This window comes from Xenia sp. Carnegie-2017, unplaced genomic scaffold, assembly GCF_021976095.1.
Source record: "Xenia sp. Carnegie-2017 unplaced genomic scaffold, XeniaSp_v1 HiC_scaffold_13, whole genome shotgun sequence".
Taxonomy (NCBI): domain Eukaryota; kingdom Metazoa; phylum Cnidaria; class Anthozoa; order Malacalcyonacea; family Xeniidae; genus Xenia; species Xenia sp. Carnegie-2017.
The window spans coordinates 1,496,839-1,516,482 of NW_025813436.1; the positions used below are offsets into that span (position 1 = coordinate 1,496,839).

The 19,644-nt window shown below is 32.3% G+C and overlaps 1 protein-coding gene and 1 long non-coding RNA gene across 4 annotated transcripts; both read left to right on the forward strand.

Annotated features, from left to right (window-relative positions):
- The first annotated feature begins 3,453 nt into the window (after positions 1–3,453).
- LOC124454208 lies at positions 3,454–6,926 on the forward strand. Of its 3 annotated transcripts, none has more exons than XR_006951355.1 (5): positions 3,454–3,481; positions 5,661–5,729; positions 5,806–5,873; positions 6,039–6,088; positions 6,863–6,926. It is a non-coding gene; the product is annotated as an uncharacterized LOC124454208 (long non-coding RNA). The 3 variants fall into 3 exon arrangements; XR_006951354.1 differs by lacking the exon at positions 3,454–3,481 and adding an exon at positions 5,280–5,588; XR_006951353.1 differs by lacking the exon at positions 3,454–3,481 and having other exon boundaries at positions 5,296–5,729.
- Positions 6,927–11,281: 4,355 nt separating this feature from the next.
- LOC124451595 (isoaspartyl peptidase/L-asparaginase-like) lies at positions 11,282–17,065 on the forward strand. The gene is made up of 7 exons (XM_047002218.1): positions 11,282–11,395; positions 14,314–14,361; positions 14,454–14,593; positions 14,830–14,977; positions 15,510–15,797; positions 16,296–16,468; positions 16,577–17,065. The coding sequence occupies exons 2-7, from the start codon at positions 14,331–14,333 to the stop codon at positions 16,763–16,765; spliced, it is 969 nt and encodes a 322-aa protein (XP_046858174.1). The 5' UTR covers positions 11,282–11,395; positions 14,314–14,330; the 3' UTR covers positions 16,766–17,065.
- Positions 17,066–19,644: the final 2,579 nt, after the last annotated feature.

Genomic DNA, 19,644 nt, shown 5'->3' on the forward strand with positions numbered 1-19,644 from the left:
TCATGTTTAAGGTAGTTAATAACCTTTTTATGCACACTTTTCACTGCTGTTTTAACAGTAACTATCATAACTATAATACACGATCAAAGCGAAATATCCGCAAATCATTCGCACACAGAAAATGGGGGCACTGGATAATAATAAATTTTGCAGCGGACGTTTGGAATGCCTTACCCCTTTCCTTAAGAGATGTGCCCACCTTAAGCCAATTTAAGCGTGGTATCAAAAAAGCACTATTTTAATTAGTTTCGTTTTTAGCATGTTAATTTTCAAATGATGAAGTTTTATCTTCATATTTTTCGATTTGTATTCTTTTTCTTTTCATTTTTAAGTAGTTATATTATATTTAGTTACTTTTTAGAGGACCCCTCTGTAAACCACTTTTTAATGATGTTGGCATCCTCAATAAAGATTAGCTATTATTATTATTATTAAACCATTGCGCGAGAACAATTCAAGAATGTTAAAATTTCAAGATAGATTTCAAAATAGCAAATACCATGGTGAATGGTGATAATAACAATGTAATAGTTCTTAAAAGAACTGTTTTAACCAAAACACTAACCAAACAATTCATAGGAACCGTTATTTACAGCTAGAAAGAGACACTATGCATTTCGGCAGACTACTCGTCAGGTGTCAACGTCTGCTAAATGAGAACCTCAAAACCATGCTATATTTATAACGTTACTAAAGGTCTATGTCATCCCTATTTTTAGAGATGACACTTAAAACAGAGACAGATTAAACACGTAATCCTTTTGTCAGCAAAGGACAGGATTAGTCAATTTAATTAATACCGACTCCATGACGCGTAGCTGGAATAACGAGCGACATTTTTTAATAATTCTGAAGTTTTCATCAGAATAAGCATTGGCACAGCGAGTATTGCTCAAAAGATATTTTCCAATCGCTGAATCACATAGAATCGGATTTTCACTTTTACACACGTTTTGGTAGTTGTCGTAAAGGAACAGTTTTTCCTGAAAGAAGCTGGTACTGTTATTCTTTCCTCAACCTTTGAAGTCCTACCTACATAGCAGGCATCACATGTTAGGACTTCTCATATGTAGGTAAGACTTCTCAAGGTTGAGTGAAAGAATAAAACAGCATGTACCAACTTCTTTCAGGAAAAAAACTGTTCCTACTACAAAACGTAAGTCAAAAAATCATCTATGTTCAGCGATTGAAAATATCTTTGAGCAATACTGCTGTGCAATGCTTATTCTGATGAAAACTTTAGAATTATTAAATGTCGCTCGTTATTCTTACGCGTCATGGAGTCGTATTAATTGACTAATCTGTCCTTTGCTGACAAAAGATTGCGTGTTAATCTGTCTCTGTTGTGTCATCTAAAAATAGGATGAATGACCTTGTAACGTTATAAATATAGCATGGTTTAAGGTTCTCATTGGAGACGTTGACACTGGTAGTCTGCCGAAATGCCTGTCTTTCTACTAAATAACGTTCCACAATTGTTTGAGTTAAAACAGTTCTTTTAAGAACTATTACATAGTTATTATCACCATTCACCATGGTATTTGCTATTTTGAAATCTATCTTTAAGTTTGTCACCACGACAAGGTCTCTGTTTCATTAGTTAAAATTTCAGTTGGCGTAATTGGTAACCTGATTTATTTTCCCCTTTCTATTCTAGAACATGCGAGAATTTGTCAAAACACATTACTTTACCATTGACTGCGCCATTTTCTCTCATTTAAGACGACGCAAACACTAGAAATGCATAGCTTGTATTGTTTTATGGAATATGTATTGTTTTAGCTTCTTATTATCTAACAAATTATTGTAATTTGCATAATTGTCTCAAACAAAATGAAGGTAAAAACCCAGAAATAGATGAAAGTTGAAAGCCGAGCATTAAGATCTTTAATTAAAGAAAATTGCGCAGTAGATTGTAATACACCACCATTCCATAAATTCCAACTCAGTAAAACTTGACTAATATATGTTATCTCCCACTAATTTATCACGACATTATGTTTTGTTTGAGATCATACACACATTTTTTCATCGCGTATATAAGACCATTGCACATAAGTTAATTGGAAATTATGTAATCTTGAGCAAAATGTAAGTGAATTTCAGTTGAGCTGCAATGTAGATTATAATTATCTGTTTGTTTTCAATGTTAGCTACATTGCCACGACATCTACATTATAGGTATATGAATGAGACATGCAAGGCATTCACAAAATTTAACATGCATTTTCTGCACGATTAGTATGAGCAATTCAAAAAATGTTCATCCTTAACATAATATTTCTGAATTGATGAAAAGAATAATTTTAAGATGCATTTTAAGATGCAAACATTTCTGTATTTGGAATGCTTCCGCACACAAGATTTTCACATAAAATATATGAACTTATATATCAAGAAAATGGCATTAGCTACAAATAGATTATCAGGTCAAAAGCTAATCGTATATTGAACATTCCTAAATTTACTATTAAATTCTAGAGTTAGTTTGATGTTGTTTATTGCTATATAATAGTAACTATAAACAAATACATCGAAATCTACATAAATATTTGTGAAGGTTTACTTATAATGAAAAGTTCTTAATGTGCAGCATGCATATAATAATCTTATATAATAAACATGTTTTCTTTACTTTGGTAATGTTAAACTATTTACTAGATGATAATGATGCTGGATTTGTGGCCATTCACTTTTGCTCACAAAAATGAATTGCGTTAAAGCGATTCTACACAAGAAGTCGAGTTGTCAGAAGTCTTTTTTTCTGCAACTGACTTGCACATATTACCAAGGAAACTATCTATCACATAGTTTTAAAATTATGTCTTGCTGTATTTGCTACGGGGCTTATGGCTCAAAATAATTTCTCGCACGCAATAAATATATTTCTCTACTCTTTATACTCTTGAGTGGTAATTTCACAAAGTTTGATGAATTAATTCAATTTGTCATAGCTTGTCGCTTGCTGAAAATTTTGCTGGCTAAATAAGAGCTTTGAAAAATTTTTATCAATCTGAATTTCGATTTTAATGGAGGTTTTATAATGTTTTAGAAAGCAATTTCAATTTGGTCTAGAAATGGGATTATAATTATGGACATTTACGATCTCAAAGGGACGAAGGTGCTGTTTCGTTTGTCGTTTGAGGGACTGCTTGAGACCATTTGACGGGTTCATGTGTGTTCTTTTATTGCTATAGAATAATGTTTGATCTGATTTTAATAAGTATCGGACTATTATACTCTCTTTGGCCATTAAATTGCAAAATCAAATCGTTTTTGTGCTATTTCTTTCCTGAGAATTCTTCTGCATTCATGAAATTCATAAACTCACTGTAGCAACACATTCAGACTATAAAGAACTGTTTGAAATTTATGAGTTTTATCGAAAATGTGTAAACACAATCTTTTCTATTTTATCTTGATATACATAGTTATACTACCATTTCTGGGGCTGGTAAATAGGAGCAGTGGCGGATCTAGGGTAAGTCAGAACACATTATAGCACCTCATTTTGAATCCAAAATACTATTACATTAAATCTGCAGGTTAAAAAATTCAAAAGAGTATTTTGAAGGTAAAATCTTACTAATATGATCGTTTATAAAGTATTTTGAATTGTAAAAAAAACCATGACCAGACGACAGTTTAAAAAAAAATATATAAAGCCAATTTCGAAAAAACAAGACATCTTGAGATTCAAAAATATGCATAAAAACAAGACGAGACGTGAACTGCATATTTTCGACTTTATTTCAAAGTCATCCTCAGACAGAATGATACTTAAAACCATACATACACATATATATTTACAACGCACGAAATAAGTAAACGGAAGTAAGCAATAAATTGTCGGCTTCAAATTGTCGGCTGGTCATGGTTTTTGGTCTAAACTCGGAAACACAGACTCTGATTTACACAATCAATGCATACGCTATCAAAGATCACAACGACGTTATGAGAAAGCTTTACTTGATTTGAAAGTCTTAGTCAATTGTAAGAATAATCAAGTCTACGCTAAATTTCTAAGATGGAAGAACATCACACAAATCCCCAGAAAAAATAATACGCATCAATATAGCTACTTTTTCTAAAAGCATTCGGCGCAGGATGTCTATCTTCCAAAATAGCCTGTTACATTACAAACGACATATACAAATTTTCTATTCTGAAACCATCGCGCGAGAACAATTCAAGAATGTTAAAATTTCAGTTGGCGTAATTGGTAACCTGATTCATTTTCCCCTCTCTATTTTAGAACATGCGAGAATTTGTCAAAACACATTACTTTACCACTGACTGCGCCATTTTCTCTCGTTTAAGACGACGCAAAACCTAGAAATGTATAGCTTGTATTGTTTTATGGAATATGTATTGTTTTAGCTTGTTATTATCTTACAAATTATTGTAATTTACATAATTATCTCAAACAAAATGAAGATAAAAACCCAGAAATAGATGAAAGGTGAAAGCCGAGCATTTAGATCTTTAATTAAAGAAAATTGCGCAGTAGATTGTAATACACCGCCATTCCATAAATTCCATCTCAGTAAAACGTGACTAATATATGTTATCTCTCACTAATTTATCACGACATTGAGTTTTGTTTGAGATCATACACACATTTTTTTATCACGCAAACAAGACCATTGCACATAAGTTAATTAAAAATTAAGTAATCTGGAGCAAAATATAAGGGAATTTCAGTTGAGCTGCAATGTAGATTATAATTATCTGTTTGTTTTCAATGTTAGCTACATTGCCACGACATCTATATTATAGGTATATGAATGAGACATGCAGGGCATTCAGAAAATTTAACATGCATTTTCTGCACGATTAGTATGAGCAATTTAAAAAATGTTCATCCTTAACATAATATTTCTGAATTGATGAAAAGAATAATTTTAAGATGCATTTTAAGATGCAAACTTTTCTGTGTTTGGCATGTTTCCGCACACAAGATTTTCACATAAAATATATGAACTTATATATCAAGAAAATGGCATTAGCTACAAATAGACAATCAGGTCAAAAGCTAATCGTATATTGACATTCCTAAATTTACTATTAAATTCTAGAGGCAGTTTGATGTTGTTTATTGCTATATAATAGTAACTATAAACAAATACATCGAAATCTACATAAATCTTTGTGAAGGTTTACTTATAATGAAAAGTTCTTAATGTGCAGCATGCATATAATAATCTTATATAATAAACATGTTTTCTTTACTTTGGTAATGTTAAACTATTTACGAGATGATGAAGATGCTGGATTTGTGGCCATTCACTTTTGCTCACGAAAATGAATTGCGTTAAAGCGACTCTACACAAGAAGTCGAGTTGTCAGAAGTCTTTTTTTCTGCAACTGATTTGCACATATTACCAAGGAAACTATCTATCACATAGCCTTAAAATTATGTCTTGCTGTATTCGCTACGGGGCGTTAGGCTCAAAACAATTTCTCTTATACATCTCACACGCAATAAATATATTTCTCCACTCTTTATATTCTTGAGTGGTAATTTCACAAAGTTTGGTGAATTAATTCAATTTGTCATAACTTGTCGCTTGCTGAGAATTTTGCTGGTTAAATAAGAGCTTTGAAATGTTTTTATCAATCTGAATTTCGATTTTAATGGAGGTTTTATAATGTTTTAGAAAGCAATTTTAAAATGGTCTAGAAATGGGAATATAATTATGGACTTTTACGATCTCGAAAGGACGAAGGTGCTGTTTCGTTTGTCGTTTGAGGGACTGCTTGAGATCATTTGACGGGTTCATATGTGTTCTTTTATTGCTATAGAATAATGTTTGATCTGATTTTAATAAGCATCGGACTATTATACTCTCTTTGGCCATTAAATAGCAAAGGTAAATCGTTTTTGTGCTATTTTTTCCTGAGAATTGCATCTGCATTCATGAAATTCATAAACTCACTGTAGCACACATTCAGACTATAAAGAGCTGTTTGAAATTTATGAGTTTTATCGAAAATGTGTAAACACAATCTTTTCTATTTTAACTTGATATACATAGTTATACTACCATTTCTGGGGCTGGTAAACAGGAGCAGTGGCGGATCTAGGGTAAGTCAGAACACATTATAGCACCTCATTTTGAATCCAAAATACTATTACATTAACTCTGCAGGTTAAAAAATTCAAATGAGTATTTTGAAGGTAAAATCTTACTAATATGATCGTTTATAAAGTATTTTGAATTGTAAAAAAAGCCATGACCAGACGACAATTAAAAAAAAAATATATAAAGCAAATTCCGAAAAAACAAGACATATTCAGATTCTAAAATATGCATCAAAACAAGACGAGACGTGAACTGCAAATTTTCGACTGTATTTCAAAGTCATCCTCAGACAGAATGATATTTAAAACCATACATACACATATATATTTACAACGCACGAAATAAGTAAACGGAAGTAAGCAATAAATTGTCGGCTTTAAATTGTCGGCTGTTCATGGTTTTTGGTCTAAACTCGGAAACACAGACTCTGATTTACACAATCAATGCATACGCTATCAAAGATCACAACGACGTTATGAGAAAGCTCTACTTGATTTGAAATTCTTAATCAATTGTAAGAATAATCAAGTCTACGCTAAATTTCTAAGATGGAAGAACATCACACAAATCCCCAGAAAAAATAATACGCATCAATATAGCTACTCTTTCTAAAAGCATTCGGCGCAGGATGTCTATCTTCCAAAATAGCCTGTTACGTTACAAGCGACATATACAAATTTTCTATTCTGAAACCATTGCGCGAGAACAATTCAAGAATGTTAAAATTTCAGTTGGCGTAATTGGTAACCTGATTCATTTTCCCCTTTCTATTTTAGAACATGCGAGAATTTGTCAAAACACATTACTTTATCACTGACAGCGCCATTTTCTCTCATTTAAGACGATGCAAAACCTGGAATGTATAGCTTGTATTGTTTTATGGAATATGTATGTTTTAGCTTGTTATTATCTAACAAATTATTGTAATTTATAATTATCTCAAACAAAATGAAGATAAAACCCAGAAATAGATGAAAGGTGAAAGCCGAGCATTAAGATTTTAATTAAAGAAAATTGCACAGTAGATTGTAATACACCGCCATTCCATAAATTCCATCTCAGTAAAACTTGACTAATATATGTTATCTCTCACTAATTTATCACGACATTGAGTTTTGTTTGAGATCATACACACATTTTTATCACGTAAACAAGACCATTGCACATAAGTTAATTAAAATTAAGTAATCTGGAGCAAAATATAAGGGAATTTCAGTTGAGCTGCAATGTAGATTATAATTATCTGTTTGTTTTCAATGTTAGCTACATTGCCACGACATCTATATTATAGGTATATGAATGAGACATGCAGGGCATTCAGAAAATTTAACATGCATTTTCTGCACGATTAGTATGAGCAATTTAAAAAATGTTCATCCTTAACATAATATTTCTGAATTGATGAAAAGAATAATTTTAAGATGCATTTTAAGATGCAAACTTTTCTGTGTTTGGCATGTTTCCGCACACAAGATTTTCACATAAAATATATGAACTTATATATCAAGAAAATGGCATTAGCTACAAATAGATTATCAGGTCAAAAGCTAATCGTATATTGAACATTCCTAAATTTACTATTAAATTCTAGAGTTAGTTTGATGTTGTTTATTGCTATATAATAGTAACTATAAACAAATACATCGAAATCTACATAAATATTTGTGAAGGTTTACTTATAATGAAAAGTTCTTAATGTGCAGCATGCATATAATAATCTTATATAATAAACATGTTTTCTTTACTTTGGTAATGTTAAACTATTTACGAGATGATGAAGATGCTGGATTTGTGGCCATTCACTTTTGCTCACGAAAATGAATTGCGTTAAAGCGACTCTACACAAGAAGTCGAGTTGTCAGAAGTCTTTTTTTCTGCAACTGATTTGCACATATTACCAAGGAAACTATCTATCACATAGCCTTAAAATTATGTCTTGCTGTATTCGCTACGGGGCGTTAGGCTCAAAACAATTTCTCTTATACATCTCACACGCAATAAATATATTTCTCCACTCTTTATATTCTTGAGTGGTAATTTCACAAAGTTTGGTGAATTAATTCAATTTGTCATAACTTGTCGCTTGCTGAGAATTTTGCTGGTTAAATAAGAGCTTTGAAATGTTTTTATCAATCTGAATTTCGATTTTAATGGAGGTTTTATAATGTTTTAGAAAGCAATTTTAAAATGGTCTAGAAATGGGAATATAATTATGGACTTTACGATCTCGAAAGGACGAAGGTGCTGTTTCGTTTGTCGTTTGAGGGACTGCTTGAGATCATTTGACGGGTTCATATGTGTTCTTTTATTGCTATAGAATAATGTTTGATCTGATTTTAATAAGCATCGGACTATTATACTCTCTTTGGCCATTAAATAGCAAAGGTAAATCGTTTTTGTGCTATTTTTTCCTGAGAATTGCATCTGCATTCATGAAATTCATAAACTCACTGTAGCACACATTCAGACTATAAAGAGCTGTTTGAAATTTATGAGTTTTATCGAAAATGTGTAAACACAATCTTTTCTATTTTAACTTGATATACATAGTTATACTACCATTTCTGGGGCTGGTAAACAGGAGCAGTGGCGGATCTAGGGTAAGTCAGAACACATTATAGCACCTCATTTTGAATCCAAAATACTATTACATTAACTCTGCAGGTTAAAAAAATTCAAATGAGTATTTTGAAGGTAAAATCTTACTAATATGATCGTTTATAAAGTATTTTGAATTGTAAAAAAAGCCATGACCAGACGACAATTAAAAAAAAAATATATAAAGCAAATTCCGAAAAAACAAGACATATTCAGATTCTAAAATATGCATCAAAACAAGACGAGACGTGAACTGCAAATTTTCGACTGTATTTCAAAGTCATCCTCAGACAGAATGATATTTAAAACCATACATACACATATATATTTACAACGCACGAAATAAGTAAACGGAAGTAAGCAATAAATTGTCGGCTTTAAATTGTCGGCTGTTCATGGTTTTTGGTCTAAACTCGGAAACACAGACTCTGATTTACGCAATCAATGCATACGCTATCAAAGATCACAACGACGTTATGAGAAAGCTCTACTTGATTTGAAATTCTTAATCAATTGTAAGAATAATCAAGTCTACGCTAAATTTCTAAGATGGAAGAACATCACACAAATCCCCAGAAAAAATAATACGCATCAATATAGCTACTCTTTCTAAAAGCATTCGGCGCAGGATGTCTATCTTCCAAAATAGCCTGTTACGTTACAAGCGACATATACAAATTTTCTATTCTGAAACCATTGCGCGAGAACAATTCAAGAATGTTAAAATTTCAGTTGGCGTAATTGGTAACCTGATTCATTTTCCCCTTTCTATTTTAGAACATGCGAGAATTTGTCAAAACACATTACTTTATCACTGACAGCGCCATTTTCTCTCATTTAATACGATGCAAAACCTGGAATGTATAGCTTGTATTGTTTTATGGAATATGTACTGTTTTAGCTTGTTATTATCTAACAAATTATTGTAATTTACATAATTATCTCAAACAAAATGAAGATAAAAACCCCAGAAAAAAGATGAAAGGTGAAAGCCGAGCATTAAGATTATTAATTAAAGAAAATTGCACAGTAGATTGTAATACACCGCCATTCCATAAATTCCATCTCAGTAAAACGTGACTAATATATGTTATCTCTCACTAATTTATCACGACATTGAGTTTTGTTTGAGATCATACACACATTTTTTTTATCACGTAAACAAGACCATTGCACATAAGTTAATCAAAAATTAAGTAATCTGGAGCAAAATATAAGGGAATTTCAGTTGAGCTGCAATGTAGATTATAATTATCTGTTTGTTTTCAATGTTAGCTACATTGCCACGACATCTATATTATAGGTATATGAATGAGACATGCAGGGCATTCAGAAAATTTAACATGCATTTTCTGCACGATTAGTATGAGCAATTTAAAAAATGTTCATCCTTAACATAATATTTCTGAATTGATGAAAAGAATAATTTTAAGATGCATTTTAAGATGCAAACTTTTCTGTGTTTGGCATGTTTGGCAAAGAATAATTTTAAGATGCACTTTGAGATGAACACATTTTTACACTAAAGCTATTTTTGTGTTTTGCATGCTTCCGTACACGAGACTTTTCACATTGAGCAACATTTAAAATTAAAGAAATTAAGATTGAAATTCCTTTAAAACTTTAACGAAGCACGAATCATATTAATTGCAACCTGCAATAAGGCTTATTGAAGAAATTGCAATTTTTTCTCTTCAATTCAGCTTTGAAATTATGTCATAAAATATCTTTCATCTTAAACAATCAATCACTTTGATTCATTGTTTGATTTTTAACTTATATATCAAGAAACTGGTAATAGCTACAAAGAGACAATCAGGTCGAAAGCTAATCGCATATTGACTATTCCTAAATTTACTATTAAATTCTAGAGGCAGTTTGATGTTGCTTATTGCTATATAACAATAAGTATAAACAAATACATCGAAATGTACATAAATCTTTGTGAAGGTTTACTTTTCACTGAAGTGAACAAGTTTAAGTGGTTCAGTGAACGTACCTGACTTTTGTTAAACGGTTAAATCAATATTTGATTCCCAATTTTGCGCAATCTTTAATTATCGAAATAGCTCAAAAGACGGTAAATGCCTACTTTATAGCTCTAAGTTAGAGACTAGGAAAACAATTTTGTTTGATTTACAAGCACTCTTCTGGTACAATCTAGAAAATAATTGCAATAGAGTTTTCGATTGAGAAAACATACAAAAGAAACAAGTAATTTGCAAATTATGAAATAAAGCAGTCCAGTTGCAATGAAAGACCACACAAACCACTAAAATCAACATCATTGATTCTTATACTTGACACTTACATCATGTTTCCTAGCTCACTGATAAAAGGATCATAATTATCAAAACTATGAATATGAACTTTAAGATGCATTTTAAGGGGAATTTTGGTAAGTTGAATAATGTTTGGTAAGTTGGATAAGTTTTTTTTTGTACTCAAGATTTTGAAAGATGACAAACTCTTTAAACGAAAGAATAATTGAAAAGCCTGTGGTGAATATAATTGCAAACAATTTTATTAATTTTTACAACCAATCTAAAAAATGAATATGTTGGAATTTGCATGAATTTTTCATGTAGCTATTATAAATTCATGAAGGAGTTATTTATATTCTGCACCCTAAACTAAATTTTCATTTTTAAGCTAACTGCCTTTAGGAAAACATTGTCGTTGATGGTAACTTTCATGGTGCTTACTTAAAGGTATGAATTTGAACATACAAATCCTAAATATAGCTTTTAAATAAAAGCATTTTAAAAAAGTGCTTTGGAGTTAATATACAGTTGGTGTTAAAATTCTTGAAGAAAAACGCAAATTTTCGCTTTTCTATAGTTGTTTTGGATTAAAAATAATGTCAGTTATCGAATATATTTTAATGATATTAAGGCTTTATTTTGCTGTTGCTACATTTCTTTCACAATTATACAACCTGTGTAGTTTTTGTTCACAGTTTTCTCACAAAGCCGTATGCATATATATATACATATATATAGGAAGTTTATAGGTGATGATTCTCCGTATAAAACAGTGCTCGATGCCCGAGAGAATATATATACAAGATGACGGAAGTTAGTATATTAATTAAGGTAAATAGTTACAAGTTAGATGACGGAAGTTAGCGTATTAATTGAGCTGTATAGTTACGAATTACATAGGAGAGTTTAGATCTATGGCGACAAGAGGAAAGAAGTTCGTTGCTTTTATTGAGGGAGGATTTGGATGGTTGGTAAAGGATGAAGAATTTTTCTTTGATGCAAAGATTGCATCTTTTACTAGTGCTGTTGTACGGTTTGCTGTGGGTGATGATGTTCCATAAGATGTCGTGGTCAATGTTGCTGTCTTTAAGGGTCCAAATGTGGTTACTGAGTTCGATCGAGTCTCGTAGTTTTTTGTGGCGGAAAGAGGCAGTGTGATTTCTATGTCTAGTCATAAATTCGTTTTCTGTATGTCTATTGTACGTCTCAGGTGTGTTATTGTCCTTGCGTTTCACAGTAGCTTGGTAGACGACGGATGATTGTAGGCAGTTTCCGTTAAGTGGACAGTTTTGCTTTTGTCGGCAGTTTCATGTTTTTGTTTGTGTTTTTTGTTCGCGGTGTTGTCGTTAGTTTTGTCTGATGTTCTCAGTATATGTTTGTTATGATTGTTGATTATTTGTTCCATATTGTTCATGCAGCTGTAGCTGAGTTTGATGGTGTTACGGTTGAATATTTTCCTGAGTTTATGGTCTATGGGGAAGTGAGAATAGAGATTCAAAAAAATCTTACTTGCAAATATGAAAGTAAAGCTAAGATGAGCGGATCTGTTTAAGTCAGATAAAAAAGCCAATATTTAGTAAGTTGACCTAGCGTAAAACAAATTGAAACGTGATAGAAAAGAAATTTTATTGCCACCGAACAGCATAGTAAGTTCAAGTTCAAGCCAGACTCATGTAGACCTGAGATAGCTGAAGCACCATCAATTTGAAGAGCTAGCAAATCTTTTTTCCTTGATTAAAAAGAGAAAGAATAAATTAGACAGTCAGTAGAGAAAGTCACGATAGGTGGAAGAAATCATTAGTTGCAACAAAAAATAAAAATTGCTACAAAAGACATATACATGTTTCTAGATGTACATTGTCCAGGTTAATAGGGTCCTGAGAAAGACTGTTGGTTTTAATGTTGACTGACGTTTCGAAAACCTTAGGCCTAGTTCAAACGTAAAACTTTACATGAACCTAACGTATTTAAAAAAAAGATAATGAGGAAGTTTATCTCATTTTGTTTTATCCTGAATGCATTCGGTGCATGTAAAGCTCTACGTTTGAAACTGGCCTTAGCGGCACTTATCTTAGACTCAAGTGACAAAGTTGGTTATGCTATAGCTCTTTTAAAGACAATGGTAAACATTAACAATGATAAATTTATGGAGCTGCTATATTCATGGAATATAAAGTTTAAAAATGAAGAAACTATCAAACTGAAGTGACAAATTTCTAACTTCATCCATTGATGCACCTCATCCATGGTCACAGAAAGTCAGCAAAATAATCCACTGTTTCCAACACCGAATTTGCCATTAATATTCGATTTTCAAACAATGCCAAACTTTTAACCATCGCAAAATTTCCAATGGATGCCATCAGCAAATTTGGCTTTATCAGCATTTCATTGCAAGACCTCTTTCATATCTATTCACTAAGTTTGCATTTTAACCATGTGAACTTTAACATGCAACCACCCTTTCGAGTAACTCTCCAATATGATGATATGGATCGTGGATTTTTCAACAACAAAAATTAAAAATCAATGTCATTGCAGTTAAAAATACCATGATTTTTCCATTAATTAATACATTGAAGAATAGAGTAAAGTTTCATTCATCTTTTACCATGGGTGTCGTTTTAAGCTGACGCTCACGCGTGCAAATTCTCAAGTGTAGAAATTGAGTTCGACTGTGTAAATTTAATTCAAGGTTGAATCAAATTAATAATTTGCTGCATTCTGCCGAACATGCTACAACTTGCACAGCTTAAGAGAAATTTGCCTTTTAAGCTAAGCCTAAATATATAATACTCCATCATCTTTTATTATATTAATTTCTAGCTGTAAAATTCAAAGACATTTTCAAGAAAGTATTTTTAAAACAAAAGAATTGCATGTTTTGAGAACACTGTTTTCAGACTACACTTTTATTATATGAAAATTGAGTCAAATCTTTGTACTTAAGTCCTTGTCGATGTAATTTAATGAATTTGCCTGCACAATGTAGAAATTACTAATTTTCACAACAACTAACTTAGTGCACAGTTTTCTCAGCTTAAGCTCCGTCTTATTTTACTTTTTTCAGAAAACAGTTTTTTTACGCTTGAAACCCGTTCTGCTTGATTCCTTATAGCATATAAAAAATTGGTATCTTATACGCCAGACAAAGTTGATCGCGGTTCGGAATCGATCGGTGAATAAGATTTTTTTATATTCTACTAAATTAAAAATTTTTTTGCCTAAATAATGCAGATCACATAACCTGTTTGGCGAGGTAACTCGTTTGCGTTGCTTGGTCAGTGAGTGTCGTGGCTTTGAATGCAAATAATTGTTTCCGACCAGTTGACTTTATTTAAAGTCATTTTCGTTGTATTTCATAGGTTTTTTGTAGAAAAGAATGAATGCAAATCTAGAGAACTCATCAGCTGGTAAATTGTTTTCAGTTTAATCAAAGAAATAAATACATGTAAATTTTTTTCATGAAACTGACTGCAAGTGATCTCCCATTGGATTCTTTTAGATGAAGCTTTGAATACAATTCTACCAAGAATCGTTGTACAAGTTAGCCCATCGTATTATTTTGTTTTTGCTGGTCATATAGAAAAAATAACCCAAGCTCTTAATGAAGCTTGCCGAATGGGATACGACGTTCTTTGTAATGTATGTTTTCTATATTTCTGATCACAAATGACAACTAGCTGTTTTTTTTAGAATGTTCTAAATTCGTGCTTTGTTATAGCTAGTTCTTGACGATATAAAACTAACATGATAAGTTATTTATTTTCTCTATCAAAAAAATGCTTTCGCTTGCATCTGTAACAACCATAAACCTATTGAATACAGTCTACATTTCTCAAAAGGACCCTTTAAATGCAGAATTCGCTTTGAACTTTTAGGGTGGAACAGCCGTGGATGCTGTTGAGAAAACTATTTGCAGTATTGAAGATAATTTTTTCTTCAATTGTGGTTATGGATCATTCTTAAATAATGACGGGGATATTGAATGTGATGCAATGATAATGGATGGTAATACTTTAGACACAGGTAATGTAGTTAGTACACACATGGTATTATAAGATAAAAAAACAGTAAATTGCCTTCGCTGACTGACCAATAGCTATGTTAACATTAGCCTACACAATACAGATCTGAGATCAACCAATAAAAATCAAACAACCATTCAATCAATCAAAGAGAATTTGCAAATCAATCATGAATACATTTTAGAGGAGTATTAAAATGTTTCCAAAGTTCTCAATCTGTTTTTTCCCAATTATTTTGATTTTATAAAAGAAGCAAACGATGTTTTTTGTGCTTAAGGAAACCTCAGAGACGTTTGTGAGAACTTTCAAGCATGTGCAACTCTCGACCTTTGGTCTTGGGCTTGCACTGATCTGCTCTTAAGTTCTCCAAAAGGTCTCCTCGGTTTGTATAAGCCTGTGTAAACACAGTAAACATCTTTTATTTCTTAACTATAACCTGCAAATTTATTGTTTGAGTAGCTACATGATAGGTTGAAATCCGTTCATTAATGTCCCAGTCTTTGAAAAAAATCACCTAAATTACTATTATACAGGTGCAGTAATGGCTGCTCGAAACTTTAAAAATCCTGTCGCCATTGCTCGACAGATAATGGAAAAAACCATTCACAGCGCAATAGCAGGAGACGGAGTTCTGGATTTTGCTAAAAAAATTGAATTTGAAACATGCACAAATGACCAACTGAAGCATCCACAGGCAGAAGAATATCGAATCAATTACGATCAATTACCAAAAATCATTGAAAAACATTTTGGTGTATGTGATTCCGTCTCAGCTGTTGCAATGGATAAAGATGGGCATTTTGCATGTGCACTTTCTTCAGGTGATGGTTTGTTTTACAACTAAATATTCTTATTTCCGCCTATTTAACGCCAAATTATCCCTTATAAAGAAATCTTTGACCAGAACCATAAGTTATGAGAGTATATAGGCACAGAATTGCGTTAAAATTCATTAAATATGCTTTTGATTAATATACAAACAAAACCAAAACCGAAAATTGGATGGTTGATTCATCGCTGAAAATTCGAGGACTGTTCATGAACTGCAAAAGTTGTTCCTTACGCGAAGGTTTTTAACGTTGGAATCGATGACTGGTATTTTAACATTTCATTTTCCCGCCAAAATTTTGTTGGTCTTTAGTTGTTATTGTATATTGACAATAATTCACGGCCAATACCATATTTAACATCACACTTTGTACTTATGACTTAAAATACAGCCATAAAATTTGTATTTGTTAATTTCAAATAGAGAAAATTGAAAAATTCTCATAAGATCACGCACTCAACTTTTAAGCTAATTTGGATTTTTTTCTTAGGTGGTCTTCCAGGAAAGCTTAAAGGCAGACTTAGTGAGGCCTGTACGGTCGGGTGTGGTGGTTACGCCAATAAATATGGCGCTGCAGCAACTGGTGGTTATGGAGAGGCAATAAGGAAAATGACCTTGGCAAGACAAGTAGTTTTCAATATGGAGTCTGGACAAGATGCTCAGGTAGCTGATCAAATGTCACTTCAACGCACGGGCATTTTACGATAACTGAAAGTCAGGAAAGAATGAAATAAATTTGTGTATCTTTAAATTTATTTTTCTACGACATAGGCCTCTGTTAGGAATGCGTTGCAACTGATGAAAGAAACCTTACCAAGGAAAGATTTTCCTCTTGCTTCTGCAATTTCAATTGATTGCAATGGTAAAATTGGTGTGGAAAGTGAAACATCCATACTTTGGTCAAGCATTGCTGGTGGAGAAAAATGGTGTGGCATGAAGATGAAGCCAAAAAAGGAATAAAAACACGCCAACAAATAATATGAAACAACACATTTCTAGGAAATAACCCATTGCACTGTTTATCTTCTATTTGTAGTATTTTTTAATCCAAGCCTTTATGGAAGATATTTTTTTTCTTGACAGCAGACGTTGAAAAATATATCTTGGCGCAATTCAAAAATTATGTATTTACTCGAAGCATTGCACAAAAATGAGCAAAAAGAATTGCAAGTTCTAGTTTAGTTTTTGTTATCTTCATTGTTCATTTTCTTACTTGATGAATAAAATAAATGAAATCATACGTACGTTTGTACATACGCATTTGCGATGGTTTTTTCATTCCTCAAAAAAAATCCTGTAAGGTCAAAAAAATTTCCTGGCATGATGTTGCCATGCTGAAAGACCTTGTTAAGCCTTCATTTAATCTACATCATTTGGGCATATTACTTTATTTGTAACCACGAAAAACTTGAAAACTTTCAAAAAAAGAATCAAAATATAAAAGCAAACTTGCTCACTATCCTATGAAAATCACTGTATTTTCTCAAAAGCTAAAACTCGCTATTTTAGACTTTCTAAACGAATAATCGTGCACGACAATATGATGCGATGTGTCATACAGTTGGAAGATAAATTCTAGTGTACGCAGACCATGGACTAAACTTTAGTGCGCACAATACTTCATGCAAAGCTAAAAACAATTTTGAACAGAAAATTACAAGGTCGACGATAAAAATGTATAAAATAAATTTAGAGTAATCAATGATGATATTTGGGAGTGATTAAACATTAATAAAGTAGATACAAGTCGGATCATCAACAACGAGCAGTCCACATCCTTCAAACATCAAGTATTTGTTTACACATGTATGACCCTGTGTAATAGTGTATGATACGTATATAAAAATCCACTGAAAGTGGCATTATTAAGCATATGTCTATCACCTCAACCATCCTTGTGTGCACTTTACACGTATCTCACTCAAGTGTGAATGTAAGAATGTTTTGAGAATTCAGATGATAGAATTGATTACAATTTTCTCCTCCTGTCGCTAATTACAAAACTCATATTCCCTCTATCATCATAGTATTCCAATGTAGTTATATATTCGATATTTACATCCGAACATCCAAATTAAACTTTTCTGCACGTAGCAAGGACGGAGTATTTTATTAATATTGCCAAATGATAAGTAGAAAGTTCAATTATGTCTATCAACCAATAGTTTGTCTCAGTCCCTCTTTTTGAGTGCATAAATTGTAAGAAGCACATGTTTACCTTTATCAACAACATCTCCAGCAATACTGATTTGCATGCAGAGGATTTCAATCATTAATTTTTCTAATTATCAAATACTTAGTACTGCACAGTAAAGTTGAGAGCCTTCGAGTAAGTGAACATACAATTGAGATAAGCTTTCCTCCTCCTATTTGTTGTTCATTCGAACAATACCATAAAGATGAAGGAAGCTGACGTACCAAGATGCGAAAACAGAAAAAAACTACGAAAGTCAATTAATCATCCAGGTAGATGAGCAGGTATTTCGAGCACAACATCATTTGTTATTTACCAACCATTTTACCTAGATCTTGATGATTTTAAGGGCTTGCAAAAACTATATTTAAACTATGTAGAGTGTTTAAAAAAACAGGTTAATCGATTCTATTCGATATACATATATCAGGCCAATTTATGATGTATTGTCTGATTATGAGCTATTTTTATCGCAAAAGAAAATTACCCATTTGCCATATTCCGCCATTTTTTAAGCCACTTTATTATTAAAACTTTGTTAATTGAATTTTGAAACGTAACTCATAAAAATTAATGCCCAACATAAAGTTTTGATTAGAGCCATAGGAATAGACCAAAAAAACAAATTGCAAAATTAAATTTATTGTAATGTTTCGTCTTTACTCAAGACATCTTTAGACATATAATAAATAGGATGTTAAGACAAGATATTATATTTACAAAAAGGTGTTAAATTACTACTAAAGGAGGCGGTGTCAAATGGATATATGATAAGGAAGTTAGGAAGTAAAATAAAGAGCAATTAAAAGAGGTTAAGTGGAATGGAGTTTCCTCGCACATTAAGTGAAGGCTTATATTTATTGATTAGAAGGCTTTCATGAATGGAGAGTTCATAAGAATCGTTAGAACAGGAGACTATTTTAAAGTCGTCTGAGTTGGGGGTGTGTCTATTTGCGTTAATGCGAGCAAGAATGCTTGATCACGCAGGGTGGGAAACTTGGTTGCCTGTAAGGGGGAATATTCCCATTTCTTCCAAAATCTGGTGTGCAGATGACGTGTGGTTTGATCCACATACGAAGCGTTGCGGTTGTAGAGTTTTTCAAAGGGTGTTAGGAAGGTGCAAATGTTTAACTTTTTCGGTGGGATGGAAAAGTTAAACATTTTCATTCCTCCGATCACGTCCCTCTCTTTCTTGATTATCTGAACCGACAACACCCTAACATCACATTCACAGCTGAAGTCGAACAAAACAGAAAGCTCTCATTTCCAGGGGCGGATCTAGGATTTTTCAAACATCAGTCATAAAACGTTGGAGGCGCTCCGCACCTCGGGGGGGGGGGTCTGAGGCATTCTCCCCTGAGAAATTTTGAATTTCAGAGCCTTGAAAATGCCATTTTCAGCGTTTTAGAGCAATAAAAAATGTATTTTGTGGGCATCGAAAATTGTGCACCTGCCTTCCTTGCTTATTAGGTAACTGTTACAGAAAGTGTGACGACTTGAAGAAAATTTTTTTAATAAAAAAATATCTAATATTTTTTAAATGCAACCCATACGTGAAATAAAAAATATTCTGGTTTCTGAGAACACTGAAATTATAAGCAATCTACTATCAAATTGGATTATTTTATTTAAACATGTAGCTGGT

Excerpts from the sequence above, each read along its gene's own strand:
- LOC124451595 (XM_047002218.1), top strand. The coding sequence starts at position 14,331 with ATGAATGCAAATCTAGAGAACTCATCAGCTG. Across the intron at positions 14,362-14,453 it reads TCTAGAGAACTCATCAGCTG|ATGAAGCTTTGAATACAATT; the intron begins GTAAATTGTTTT and ends GGATTCTTTTAG. Across the intron at positions 14,594-14,829 it reads GATACGACGTTCTTTGTAAT|GGTGGAACAGCCGTGGATGC; the intron begins GTATGTTTTCTA and ends TTGAACTTTTAG.